Genomic DNA, 13993 nt, shown 5'->3' with positions numbered 1-13993 from the left:
TTAGTTGGTCTCTAAGGTGCTACTGGAAGGAATTTTTTTTATTTTGTTTCTGCTATGGCAGACCAACACGGCTACCTACCTGTAACTAGGATTCATGGACAGTGCCTCCTCCAAATTTCATCAGAACGAGACACTCCGTATTTCATTTATTTAAAAATATACACCTAGCTTTTCAAGGCAAAGAAGTATTTTGCCTCCAGTGACAGTCATCTTGCAGCATTTGTCTGTACCCGGTTCCAGTCTAATTTTAGGTTGGTCAATTTCTCCTGGATAACACCATCTCAGAAAGCATGTCCAAAGAACATTACTTGCCCCTGGAGCTCTAAAAGTAAATTTAAAGGATCCCTTTGATGTACCAAGGCACGGCCTCTTCTCTGACCTCTCTCAATGCCCTCACATGCTAACTAGTCCTCCCTCTTCCATCGTTTTTACCTCAGTGCCAAGCTTTTAAAGCATGAAGCTCTTTTATTTTATTAAGCTATTTATAAACTGCCCTCCCTCAAAAGGTAGCAGGGTGGTGACTGGCCAAGCAACAATAAAATACCGGCTTCAAAAGGCAGTAAGCGCACAGCAGGGCAAAGTAGCCAGCTTAAAATCTGCTCTGGAGGGTAGGACTCGAACCAGTGGCTTCAAGTTTCAAGAAAGGAGATTCCGACTAAACGTTTGGAAAAACTCTCTGACAGTAAGAGCTGTTTGGCAGTGGAATGGACTCCCACGAGAGATGGTGGACTCTCCTTCCTTGAAGGTTTTTAAACAAGAGGTTGGATGGCCATCTGTCATGGATGCTGAAATTCCTGCATTGCGGGGGGGGGGGGGGGTTGGACTAGAAGACCCCTGGGTCCCTTCCAACTCTATCATTCTATACCCAGGCAAACAGAAAAGCTTTGACCCAGAAGATAGTGTCACACTTTCTGAAATGTCGGTTACTGGTGAATTATTGCAGAATCTGATTCATTGCTCAAATGACACGTTCTAACTCCCATTTAAATTTTCTCCTGAAAGAGCGCTTGCCTGTTTTCCAGGGCAAATGCCATTAAATAATGCTGAGCCTTTTCCTGAAAGGATGATTGTCCTTCCCTCCAGGAAAGACAGACATCCTCCGAAGAAAACAAAAACGCTAGTTCAGCTATAGGGCCCATCCTGTCTCCAAGACCAGGCAGTTCCGAACGCTGAAATTTACAACCACAAAAATCATTAATTGAAGAACTCCATGCTGTGTGATTCACTCCTACCTTCGGACAGACTAGGATATGACAGGACATTCTGACTTTGACATCACATACCTTAATAAATAAAATACCGTGTAATAAATAAAATACTGGGTGGGGGTTACTGTTTCTGTTTGCTTTTACGTTATGCATTTTTGAGTTTTTATATTGTAAATTGCCCTGTGATTCTCAGATGAAGGCACATAAATTCAATAAACAAATTAATAAAGTTAACCATAATCTACTGTTATTTCTGTCCTCTACAAATCCACCTGTTATTAAGTCCACATATACCAGACCTTCCAAATGTCCCTATTTTCCAGAGACGGTCCTAAATTTACAAAAGCCGTCCCGGTTTCTGATTCGATCCCAGAATGTCCCGCTTTTCCTTAGGATGTCCCTATTTTCATCAGAGAAATGTTGGAGGGTATGGAATTATGTCACACACTCCCAAGCCAAGGGAGGCCTATGCAACCTTTAAAATACATCTGAAGGCAGCCTTGTATAGGGAAATGTTTAATGTTTTATTATGTTTTTATATATTTTGGAAGCCACCTGGAGTGGTATGGGAGCCCAGTCAGATGGGTGGGGTAATAATAATAATAATAATAATAATAATAATAATAATAATAATAATAATAAACATTATGGAATAGGATGCCCCTATTTTCATCTGAGAAATGTTGGAGGGTATGACATACCATTATATACATATGACTTGGCTCACTTTTATACCTGATTCCTGTACATACCCTGTAGCTTCCGCATTACTGAAAGGATTTAAACCTACATATTTATGTTTCCACACAGCTTCTGACTTCGTATGCATCTCTCACAGTGATGACAAATTACAATGTGAATGCAGAGAGCCTATTTTCAGTGACTTTCTGTGTACTTCTTAAGAGAAAAATTGAATGCATTGCCCACAAAGCCCGGCACAATGTCCACTTCAGCACCTTGAAAGTAGTTATATTAGAAAAATTGCCCCCTACGTGATTATAAATAAGGAATGGTAAAATAAAACAAGATAGAGAGTTATACCGACGACCGACTGAGGATCAATATCAGCAGAAAATAAAGGATGGATATTAGCTCTTGAAATCTAGAACTTGGGGAGGTCCCATTGAAATTAATTAATTTGGACTATAATTGATTTTTTTTTTTTTTTTTTGAATGTGGAAACATTTGATTTGATTTGTTATTAATATGAATGGGTTTTTTTAACTGGAAAATGAATAAAAATTATTTGCAAAAAAAAGTAGTTATATTTTACTTAAAATTTGAGAATCGCTCGTTTTTTCCTGCTGCAGTAAACACTATGTATTGCAGGCTTTGGGAGATCGGAAACCATAAGGTCTCTTCGGTGCTACTTTACTTCAAGTAATAGATAATGTACCTTAAAAGCAACTACCTTCCGAGAACCTGCGGTAACAAGTCTGTGTAAAAACAATAAAGCAAGGGGGCCTTTTAGAAACACCAAGTTTAGGCCTGTCCAGATTAGATAGCTGTTGATTTCTGAAAGAAGGCAAATTTCTCACCAACAATCTTAAGTCAGAGACAGAGAAACTCTCTATAGTAATGAGAGTTAGTGGTAGTATTCTAAAAGGGGTTGATTTTCTTTCTTTCTTTACTGAAATACCGGTACCTGCATTCAAACCACTCTTTCATAAGATATATCAAAGTGGTATACAACGTACAAAATAGAATAAAACTATCATCTACCAATCCCTACAGTGTGATCCAGTGCAAACAGTGCTTAAACATAGATTCAGGTAGGTAGCCATGTTGGTCTAAAGCAGTCAAAATATTTCAAATGCTTAAACATAGTTTAGCGCTGCGTTTTGCTGCCTTAAAAGCAAACAGTTACTTGGTAAAAGCATGGGTTCGCTTGCCAAATTAAGCTCTCCCCTGGCAGGCCATATAGCTGTTCAAGTTTAATGTTTGTATATTTTATATTGAAGTTTTATTTTGTTTTGTAACCTGTCCTGGGATCACGAAAAGTTGACACCACACAAACAAACAAAAAACGGCAACATGGTTTTGAGTCCTTGTTTGAAGCCAAATGTTAACTATGGATTAAGTACTTAGTAAGTCCTTGTGTTCCACGATTGACTCCTGCTGAGCTAATTCTGTTGGAATCCTTTGCACAGGAATACAGGAATAAGCCATATTAAACCCAGCGGATTCCGTTGGAGCTGCAAAAATGGCAATAAAGGTCTATCCAAGAATCCAGCGCTCCTCTCCAATACTTGTGACAAAACCAATCAATCAATCTCTATGGGTTTGCCCACTAAATTTTGTGGGAGAATATTTTCGTATTGTATATGTTATGCAACAAGAACAGTGGGTTAGCCGTTGCAGGATAGAATTGTCGGTATTGTCCTATAAGACTGACAGTGCACACCTGAGTAATCACGCCTAAGTACAGTGGTACCTCGTTTACGAATTTAATCCGTTCTGGAAGTCTGTTCTTAAACCGAAACCGTACTTAAACCGAGGTGTGCTTTCCCTAATGAGGCCTCCCGCCGCTGGTGCCCTTCCACCGTCTGGATTCCGTTCTTAGACTGAGGTAAAGTTTGCAAACCAAGACACTACTTCAAGTTTTGCGGAGTTCATAAACCGAATCGTTTGTAAACAGGGCTGTTCTTAAACCGAAGTACCACTGTAAAAGGTAAAGGACCCCTGGACGGTTAAGTCCAGTCAAAGGCGACTATGGGGTTGTGATGCTCATCTCGCTTTCAGGCCGAGGGAGCTGGCGTTTGTCCGCAGACAGCTTTCTGGGTCATGTGGCCAGCATGACTAAACCACTTCTGGTGCAACCGGACACCGTGACAGAAGCCAGAGCGCATGGAAACGCCATTTTTCTTCCTGCCACAGTGTTATCTACTTGCACTAGTATGCTTTTGAACTGCTAGGTTGGCAGGAGCTGGGACAGAGCAACAGGAGCTCACTCTGTCACGGGGATTCGAACCACCGACCTTCTGATCAGCAAGCCCAAGAGGCTCAGTGATTTAGACCACAGCGCCACCCACATCCCTTTAAGACTGACAGTGCACAGCTGAGTAATCACACCTAAGTAATCACCGCTCAACGCCAAACAGCATTACCTTTTCTAAGTTCCAAATGTGCCCATGAGCCTGAAAAGGTTCAGGACCCCTAACCACACACTGGAATTAAAACCATTTCAGCAAGTACACAACACTCCGGCCTTTTTTCTATGTTCTACACGCCCATCTGCCAATCTTTCTGAAGATGCCGTGAAGAAATAATGCTCGAAGGCCAGTGCTTCTGAACCTCTGGAGGAGAGAAAGAAATCATCTCATTGTGCTACAGCAGCCTCGGCTGTCAGATTACAAGATGCCCTTTGGTCCACAGCTGACATGGAGCGTAAGTCAACAAATCTGTGAAAATATAAAGGCGCCACGACCGTCCTTGCATCTTGAGTCGTGGGGCCCAATCTCAAAAACATTTACTCAGAAGCATTTCCAAGGGAATTCCTTAGTTCTAGGAAAGTGTAGTGAGGACAGCAGCACCATGTCTGTTTTCTTGCTCCAGGGGCACCGAAAGACCTTAATCAACGCACACTTGACTGGCACAGCAGCTGAACACACCAAGGACACCCATGCCCTACAGCCATAGTTAGGAAATCTGGCAGCAGCATTTGGAAGGGAAGGTTGCTCGACGGTAACAGAAAATGACTTTGAAATAACTTGGAAGGATTCAGGCTTGGGCATCTCAAGAGTTGAAAAGTCTCTGCGGCGGTTAGAGCCATCAAAGGCTGAAGTGGCGGCCAGGATTCAAGAAGAGCTTGGGCGGGAATGCCAGCCAATTCTACGCCTACGTGGGTAGACGACCCATTTTTCTTCCTGGCAAGAGATCATTGTGCCTCGTGGTATGCTTTGCCAAGACTGAGTTGCTAGCCTTTTAGGGTAGCCTTGAGAAGCTGAGCCCAAAGAGGAGAGCTGAAAAGCTCATGAGCGCGTGCAGAACACCACACAACATGTTTTGGGTTGTTTCTTTTTTTTTCAAAAAAGTAAAAGATTATTCTCTAGGAACACTGTGCAGAGCTCGCATCGTATTTGAGTCCTGTAACATGAGTTAAATTATCATCACAAGTGCTACTCAGAAGATACACATAACTGGAACTTCTCTTGTGTTAAATTCGTAGAATCATAGAATTAAACTGGAAGGGACTTTGAGGAGCGTCTAGTCCATAAGGACATTGTTAGAAGAACCGCGGGACGGTTTGTAGTACACTGGCAAAGTGTTTTGCAGTCCTTGCCATTTAAAATCATTGCAACCGCAATCGCCCACTTCAGCAAATAACTACAGCAGCTCATTAGTGACATTAATATAGTCATTAAATAGATTGCCCCAGCTGCCCATCTTTGCACAGTTAGAAGCAAACACCGTGGTACTTTTCAAAATCCATTTATTATTTAACTAAGCTTTCTTACATTTTTCGCAATCAGTCTGGAGGAGAGATCTTTTTACAACAGTGAATTTATTTTATTTATTAACCTCATTTAAGTCTTGATTCTCCAAGAGACTGCACGTAGAGCAATAAAACGACCATTCGTTCCAGTGCAATAAGGAGAAGAAACTAAAGAAGGGAATCTCTAAAGGAGAGCAATCTAAGGCCCGAGTCACTTGTAACACTGAGACAAACCATGGCTTAGTCGCTTCATGTGGTTGTTTCAGATCATCCTCTGATGCTGTTGCTGCTGCTGCACTGCTGCGAACCAAACCATAGTTCAACATAGTGCTGCACCCAAACCCCAGTTCATGGTCTATCTCCCCCAAACAAACCATGAGCGGTAAGTCATAGAATAAATCTTAGCTAAGCCTGTGTTTTGTCAGAGAGGGAGAAACCATGAGCCCGCAGTTCAGACATTATAATTACAGTTTCCCCCATTTCTACACCACTTTATATTTTTAAGAAAAAAATCCCAAAGCAATACACCGCAAAGCCAAACCATGGCTTAGCTCAGAGCATAGTGTTGGCAGCAACATCAGAGGGGGAACAAAGGGACGGTACTGACTTCTCACTGACAGGCAGCACAATCGTTTCTTCAAAACTAAGCCATGGTTTGGATTAAAATTACATGCAAACTAAGTCTAGAAATCATCCCTAAACGACCTCGGCCCAGTATACCTGAATTTGTTCAGCCCAGTATACCCTCATTGCTCAGCCCAGACACTGAGATCCAGCTCCGAGGGCCTTCTGGCAGTTCCCTCACTGAAAAATGAGGTTACAGGGAACCAGGCAGAGGGCCTTCACTGGCACCCGCCCTGTGGAACACCCTCCCATCAGATGTCAAGGAAATAAACAACTATCTGACTTTTAGAAGACATCTGAAGACAGCCCTGTTTAGGGAAGTTTTTAATGTTTGATGTTTTGTCACATTTTTAATATTCAATTGGGAGCCGCCCAGAGTGGCTGGGGAAACCCAGCCAGATGGGCGGGGTAAAAATAATAAAATAAATTGTTGTTGTTGTTGTTGTTGTTGTTGTTGTTGTTGTTGTTTACCCGGCACCTCAACACCAGCTGTGGAGGTATTTAAGTGGTGGGATGTAGAAAAGACCCTCTGAAGCCCATACCCTGCTCACTTCAAATGGTGACAGACTTACAAGGCAGATTTAAGCAAATGGTAAGTTTGCAAGGGAGGCCATGATCTTTTGGATTCCCCCATTTGGAGTTTATAGCTCGAAGCAGCATTCCGTTTCACCCCTGAAAACATACCAGAAGCCAGGGTAGACTTTGCAAGATGAGTACAATTATTTTCTATGTAGGACTACCCTCTTCACAATCTGACCACTGCATATGGGACCAGTGCTTTTCCCAAGAAGCCGCAACACACTGCAGTAATCTAACCTTACCGTGAAAAGAGCATGGATTAAGTGAGGCAAGATCGCATCTATATAAGAAGATGGAGCACCAAAGTAGGAAAAAGGTATTTGAAAACCTGGGTGTTGCCTGGGCCTCCAAAGATAAGGTAGGCTCTTATTTACTGAAGATTGGAAACTCCTTACAGACTTTTTGCGTGAAAAAGAAAATGAACTTGATACCTGGGTTTGAGGATTGAAGTAAAGATTGGTTTATAGAAATTAGAATTGTGTTATCTTGGACTGGGTGCCTTCAACAATTTTCTATATATAGCTGACGGATGAAGAATCAGAAGTTCTCCTTTTCTCTTTTTGGTTTGTGTTGTTATTTAGGTTAGGTTTTTTTAATCTCTGATAAAAAAGATACTGGAAATTTGACAAAATAACATTTGTATTCTGTTTCAAACTTTAATAAAAACTGTTAAAAAAACCAACCCAAATCTGAAAGCACATTCAAGCTGCCAACCTAATCCCTCAGATCAATGCTAAAGTACAGTTCCCAAGATTCTTTGGGACTCTTTAAAATGATATGATACTCTTTAAAACAGGGGTCGGCAAAGTTTTTGTGGCTTGGGCCACTTCACGGTCCCACAGACGCCGCGGTGAGCTGGAGTGTGTGTGTGTGTGTGTGTGTGTGTGTGTGTGTGTGTGCGCGCGCACGCACGCACGCACACATGCGCAAACACTATTTCCAGCGCAGCTTCCCATTGGCTGAAGGAGCTTCCTGCAGCCAATGGGAAGCCAGCCAGCATCGCAGAAGGCGGTCCCCACTCTGCTCCACACCAGTTTAGCATGGCGCACAGGAGCCGAGTAGGCGTCAGGAGTCCCTGAGCGGGCAGTGGGGTCCATAGGCTGGTTAAACGACCCCCATGGGACGCTTGTGGCCTATGGGCCTTAGGTTGCCGACCCCTGCTTTAAAGGTATACTGCAGATGAGGCCTAAGAAACAAATCTTGGAGGGGTTATATAGAGAGGAACGAACTTGATTCTGAATGGCTTGGATTAACGAGCCCAGAATGAGGAGGACAAAGCTCCTATCCCAGAGATGTCCCAAAATGCCTCCCTTTTCTTTCTACCAAATAACTGAGTGCTTGTCATATACTCCAATGGGAGAAATAAAGAACTACCGACGAATGAAAATATGGGGCTAGATGAATTCTCAGACAAAGGGCAAGAAACCTCGAGGAAGGCGGAAATTGTGGTGGCTGGATAAAACAACCAAAACGTAGTACGACATGAGGCAAGCACCTGAACTTTGCAAGACCAGATCTGGGTGACAACAGGTAAGACGTCAATGCAGCTTTATCAACCCATTATATAAAATAATTAGTAGTTGGTGTGCTCATGAAGAAAATACTCTGTTTTAACACACAACACTAAAAATCATTTTAGAAAAAGCATCACACCTGAATGCAAAGCCTATGTCAGCCCCAAAGATTGTGCCAGGCAGGTTTGAAGGGGGCACCAGCAACATGCAATCTGGTGGTTTCGTCCTAAATAGGTGTCCCTCCCCCCCCCCCCAATAATTTTTATTGTTTTCATATAAATACAAGAACAACATCAAACTACAGTTGCTTGTCCAGTGGTACATTCTCACTCAGTTTCGTATGGAGTACACAGTACACAAGTAACGCGTTTATTTATGCACTCTCAATTTAAGTATCTTCTCTGCAGAGATTCTTGTGTTGGGGAAGCCAGTCTTGGCCATGGATTTACGTCCAGGGCAGCAGCCACCTAGAGGGAGCTCAGAGCTGGTACCAGCACCTGTGGGCCCCTATCAGGATTCTAGGCGCCCAGCAGCTGCCTAAGGGTGCGAAAGCCACACACTGTAGGCCAGATTCTATTTGCATAAAATCAGTTGTGTTACTAGGAAAACACAGCGATGGAAAACCTGCATGCACCTTCTAATAATAATTCCAATTTTCCTCTAATGAATGAGCTTTCCCTGTCAAAGAGTAGGGATCTTGCAGCCATCCAGATGTTGTTGAACTACAACTCTCATGATCCTTGACCATTGGTCATGCTGGCCAGGACCAATGTGAGTTGAGGAGGGCCACGGGTTCCCTATTCCTGCTCTAAAACATAAATTCATCATGGCTAGGTCGGCAGAGCCTTTTCAGGGGTGGCCACACACATCTTTGGAACCCCTTCCCCAAGGAAATCTGCAGGGCTGTATCGCTACTGGTTTTTAAGACAACTCTGAAGAAGCCTTTATTCTAGCCTGCATTTGGCTAACGGGCAGTATAAAAAAAGAGGTGTTAGCTGCTCCTAATTCTAATTTAAATAGTGATTATTATTTCGTTTTTGTGGGAGATTCTTTTAATTTGTAAACTACCTCGCCCTGTAAATTATTTGAATAGAATGCAATTTGTTGATGAGCAATATGGCTAACTGGCAATAGGAAGGAGGGCATGAAAATGCCCTGCAAAAGCAGATTTGCATACTTTCCTCTTGACAACAAACTTTTCAGATGCAAGACGAAACCTAACATTACTTCCATGGCTATCCCACAGCCTTCATTTATTAATCTTTCCTTGATGCACAGGGCCGAGGTGCTATACATAAGGGAAACTTTTTTACCCTTGAAGAAGGAAAAAAAACAGAGGCGTAAGCCCAGTGAACTAATTTCCCTTTGGGGGCAATCTCTGGAAATGCTGGAGCCTCTCTTCTGAGCAGGAGGAGGAACTCACCCAGAAAAGCAGGTTTAGAGCGTACAGCAGGCACCGCAAACACTTCACCGAGTCTTCTCTGGCCATTGTGAGCGCCTCTCCGCAGAAAGCCCCATCCTCAGACTCGCTACATCCTCTTACGAACAGCCACCTCTGACACAGAAAATTTCAGCAATCTTCCAAAATAAAAAAATAAAAAAAGAGGGAGTGAGAAAGGGAGGGGCAGGAAGAGAGGAAGGAAAAGGAAAATCATTTCACTGATGACAGTATTAAGGAGAAAGCAAGCCAGGGGCGTGAAACCAACCGGGCGCCGCAGGACGGAGATGGAAAGTTCTCTTGCTGCAGCAGTCAACTTTGCAAACTTTTCTTTTCTGCTGGCTGTATACGTTTCAACTGAAGTGTCATTTGAGCGTCAGAGGGGACAGAGAGGGGGAGAGGAACAGCAGCAGCAGGCGCTGGCTTTTTGCACTGCCCCTATGCAAAACCTCCTGGGAGGGGAGGTCTCCTTTCGCCCTTGGCCTCCATTCACACGACGCGCGCGGGGTGGCACCCTTCTGAAACCCCCTTGTTTACTGAAGCCACGAGGGCGCGCGTTCTCTCTCCCCACACGCACCCGCATCCCGGAATCATTGCTCCGGTTAAGGCGCTTTGGCGGGGTGGGAAGAAGTTTCTCCTTTCATTACTCATTAACCACCTCGATGGCGGACCGACGGGCGCGAGAAAGGAGACCTCAACACACAGCCGTGGAGTTCAGGATCGGAGAAGGGGGGCGCGTTCTTGGAGAGCGCAGACCCTTCCCTCTTTGAGCCCGCCTCTTCCAAAAAATAAAATAATTTTTTTAAAAAATCATTTATTTGGTTTTTTTGCAAATGGAAACGCCGTTCCCTGTTTTAGGATTCAGGAGTAGACGATTGCTCCTGCCCTGGAACTGCTGCTGGGGTGACAGGGCGAGGATGTCAGAGTGGAGTACAGGGGTGCCAACTTGAATAAAATATTGGGGGGGGGGGAGGAAAGTCCCTCCGCGCATAATCGATCACAAGACGAGGGAGCGCACTATTTGAATGCCCATCACCTTTGGGGAGGCCCTGAAATATTTTAGGGGAGTGGGGTGCGGGTTGCAATAAGAGAAACGGGCGATCGAGCCATGACAGGGAAGCCTGGCGAAGGATCCGGCTGGAGCAAGGCGCAGGGAGCAGCCGCCGGGTTCCTCCTCCGTCTCCCACCCTCCCAGCTCCCGATCCCATGCCATGCCCTGAACTCCTTCCCGGGACAAGCAACGGTGGGCATGGACTCCGTGTGCCCCTGCTGCTGCCCAAGCTGCCCAAGGATCGCGGGGCAACGCTGGGAGTTGCGCCGGGGAGAAGTTGGTGAACTTAACTTACCACGCTCGCCGCGTGGGTTGCAGCTCCGCGATCTCCCCCCACAGCTGATCCCGACGGAGCCGATCCAAGGTGCAAAAAGGAGAAAGAGAAAGTGCTCCGTTCCAAAGCCTCTCCAAACCCCGCCAGGTAAAGGAGGGCTGCTTAGGCAATAACTCTCGCCCAATCGCTCGGACTCCCACCTCCTTTCCCCTCGGTGGCTCCACGGAGAGGCAGCCGCCAGCTGCACAAGTGCTTGCCACGCATGCTCGGCAGGAACAGCAAGACCGGGCTTCTGTCGGGTCTTAAAGACCACGACTGCCCCGCCGGCTCCTGGGGCGAGGAGAGCGGCATCCCTGGGGCGCGATGCGATGCCGTATTTCTTAGGAAACCCCCAAATGGTTGAGATTCTTTTAGAGAGACCCCAAAATTCATTCCTAAAGCAGTAACATAAATCTCCATTGCTACATATTGGGTAAGGAAATCAGCCCTGAGTGCTCACTGGAAGGACAGATCCTGAAAGGTTGTTTTCTGCTGCTCCAGAGAAGCGGACACGGAGCAATGGATCCAAACTACAAGAAAGAAGATTCCACCTAAACATTAGGAAGAACTTCCTGACAGTAAGAGCTGTTCGACAGTGGAATTTGCTGCCAAGGAGTGTGGTGGAGTCTCCTTCTTTGGAGGTCTTTAAGCAGAGGCTTGACAACCATATGTCAGGAGTGCTCTGATGGTGTTTCCTGCTTGGCAGGGGGTTGGACTCGATGGCCCTTGTGGTCTCTTCCAACTCTATGATTCTATGAAGCTGAGGCTCCAGTACTTTGGCCACCTCATGAGAAGAGAAGACTCCCTGGAAAAGACCCTGATGTTGGGAAAGATGGAGGGCACAAGGAGAAGGGGATGACAGAGGTCATGTCCACTACTGAGTGGACATGTATAGGATTATGAATGCCTTTCTTTGAAAAAAAAAAGTTTTAAAAATAAATAAATCTTGGTTTACATGCCTTGCCTCTTTTTTCGGTTGTGCAGCCTTTCTTACAAGGTTGAGCTTTTTTTCTTTTCTTACAAAAACGCCAACAAAACGTGATTTTTCAATTGACACACACACAAAAAAAACAACAACACAAAAACACTTCTGTAGTAGTATGCAGTACAGTAGTGTGCATACATAAAATGGTTTGCTAATTTTAATTAAGCATGCAAGGATTATGCACCATAAATAGCTTTTCTTATTTTCCCAGACTTTGGGGTTCTTTCAGTAAGTTATGAACTTTGATTGGGGAGAAAATATATTAGCAAAAGGATGAGCAACAGCAGAGTGCCCTGGAAGAGATCCTTGTTCTAAAACAGTGTTCTAACAGAATAACAAAGTCCGATATGGTCAGTTAAGGGTTAGATCATTGTCTCCTCATCAATACAGATCTAGTGTTTTGGAGAGAGAGGGCCTGCAAGCTAGTAGAAGATAACACCCTTAGCTTGAAGGATATCAGAAATGCTGAATGGTGGGAGTCAAATATATAAGCCAGCTAATGGGTGAATGTCTGGAGAATTTTCTGTCCTGTTGGGATGCCTTCTGCTTCCACTTGCTCTCTGCTCATATATTCGTCAATAAAGCAATTGTCACTGCAGACACCTTAAGTTTCCTATACACCTTCCATGCAAATACTACGTAATTGATGCATGACACATATGCATGCATATACTACTCAGTGCAAATATGATGCAGATGGGAGGAATGGTTGCAGATTCAGGCCCATTTTCCGCCTTGTATTCCGCCTTGTATTATGCTTATTCTAAGGATGAATCAATTTGTATCGTTTCAAAATGAAGAGATTGAAAGATGTTAAAGCTAAAGGTTAATTTTATAAGAACTGTGATTTGGAAAACCGTTAAATGGAAATGCATGGAAATTCAACCAAGGGGAAGCGAGGAAGTCACTTAACAATGTTAATAAGTATAATTTTTAATAAGATTATGATTTGTGTTTGTTTGTTTGTTTGCCTTGTTTGCTTATAATTTTGTAAAAATTAATTTCAAAAAATTGGAAAAAATAGATTTTATTATGCTTATTCTAAAAGAGTTGATAACCCGGTAAAGCTTTATATTCATTTTATGTTTTCTCGCATCAACAAAGCTATAATAACTAGAATACAGGAGATCAAGCTTCCTTTAGCTTTCTCCATCTATTTTATCATTCTTATTATTTGTTAAATTTCTATACCACTCTTCATCCTAGGACCACAGGGTGGTTTATATATATAACACATAACATAATATATAACAAATAACATAATAGCAAACAAAACAATACCCCCACACACACAGTTTAAAAGGCCATAGGTTGTTTAATTAGGCTGGAGAAGAGGGACATTTTTGCCTGGTGCCTAAAGATATGTAATGAAGGCACCAGGCGAACCTCCCTGGGGAGAGCATTCCACAAATGGAGCCACCACAGAAAAGGCCCGTTCTCATGTTGCCACCCTCTGGACCTCTCATGGAGGGACTGGGACACATAAGGAAGGGCCTCAGGTGATGATTGCAGGGTCTGGGTCGGTTCATATGGGGAGAGGCGATCCATAAGGTTTTACAACCCAGAGCTGTTTAAGGCTTTATAGTTCAAAGACTACATAGCTTTTAGAAGACATCTGAAGACAGCCCTGTATCTGGAAGCTTTTAATGTTTGGAGTTCTTATTATATTGTTATATGTGTTGGAAGCCACCCAGAGTAGCTGGGCCAACCCAGCCAGATGGGCAAGGTATAAATGAAATGAAATAACAACAACAACTATTATTATTATTATTATTATTATTATTATTATTATTAAGCCAGCATTTTGAGTTGAGCCCGGAACCTAATTGGCAGCCAGTGCAGTCGG

General features: G+C 43.7%; 1 protein-coding gene across 3 annotated transcripts in view; it reads right to left on the bottom strand.

The window, feature by feature from the left end:
* The window catches only part of TSPAN12 (tetraspanin 12), an 88866-nt gene extending 77494 nt beyond the window's left edge, over positions 1–11372 (bottom strand). The window contains exons 1-2 of one of the 3 annotated variants that reach the window (XM_028746038.2): positions 11145–11372; positions 9784–9938 (exon numbers count right to left, since the gene is read on the bottom strand). In XM_028746038.2, coding sequence (XP_028601871.2) covers positions 9784–9849 — 66 coding nt within the window. In that variant the 5' untranslated portion in view covers positions 9850–9938; positions 11145–11372. Of the gene's footprint in view, positions 1–9783; positions 9939–10066; positions 10259–11144 lie in introns of those variants that run through there. The other 2 variants (XM_028746035.2, XM_028746037.2) reach the window with 2 other exon arrangements.
* Between the last annotated feature and the right edge of the window lie 2621 nt (positions 11373–13993).

Source organism: Podarcis muralis, chromosome 10 (assembly GCF_964188315.1).
Source record: "Podarcis muralis chromosome 10, rPodMur119.hap1.1, whole genome shotgun sequence".
Taxonomy (NCBI): domain Eukaryota; kingdom Metazoa; phylum Chordata; class Lepidosauria; order Squamata; family Lacertidae; genus Podarcis; species Podarcis muralis.
The sequence above is the reverse complement of the archived record's forward strand: the minus strand, read 5'-3'. Positions and strand labels throughout refer to the sequence as shown.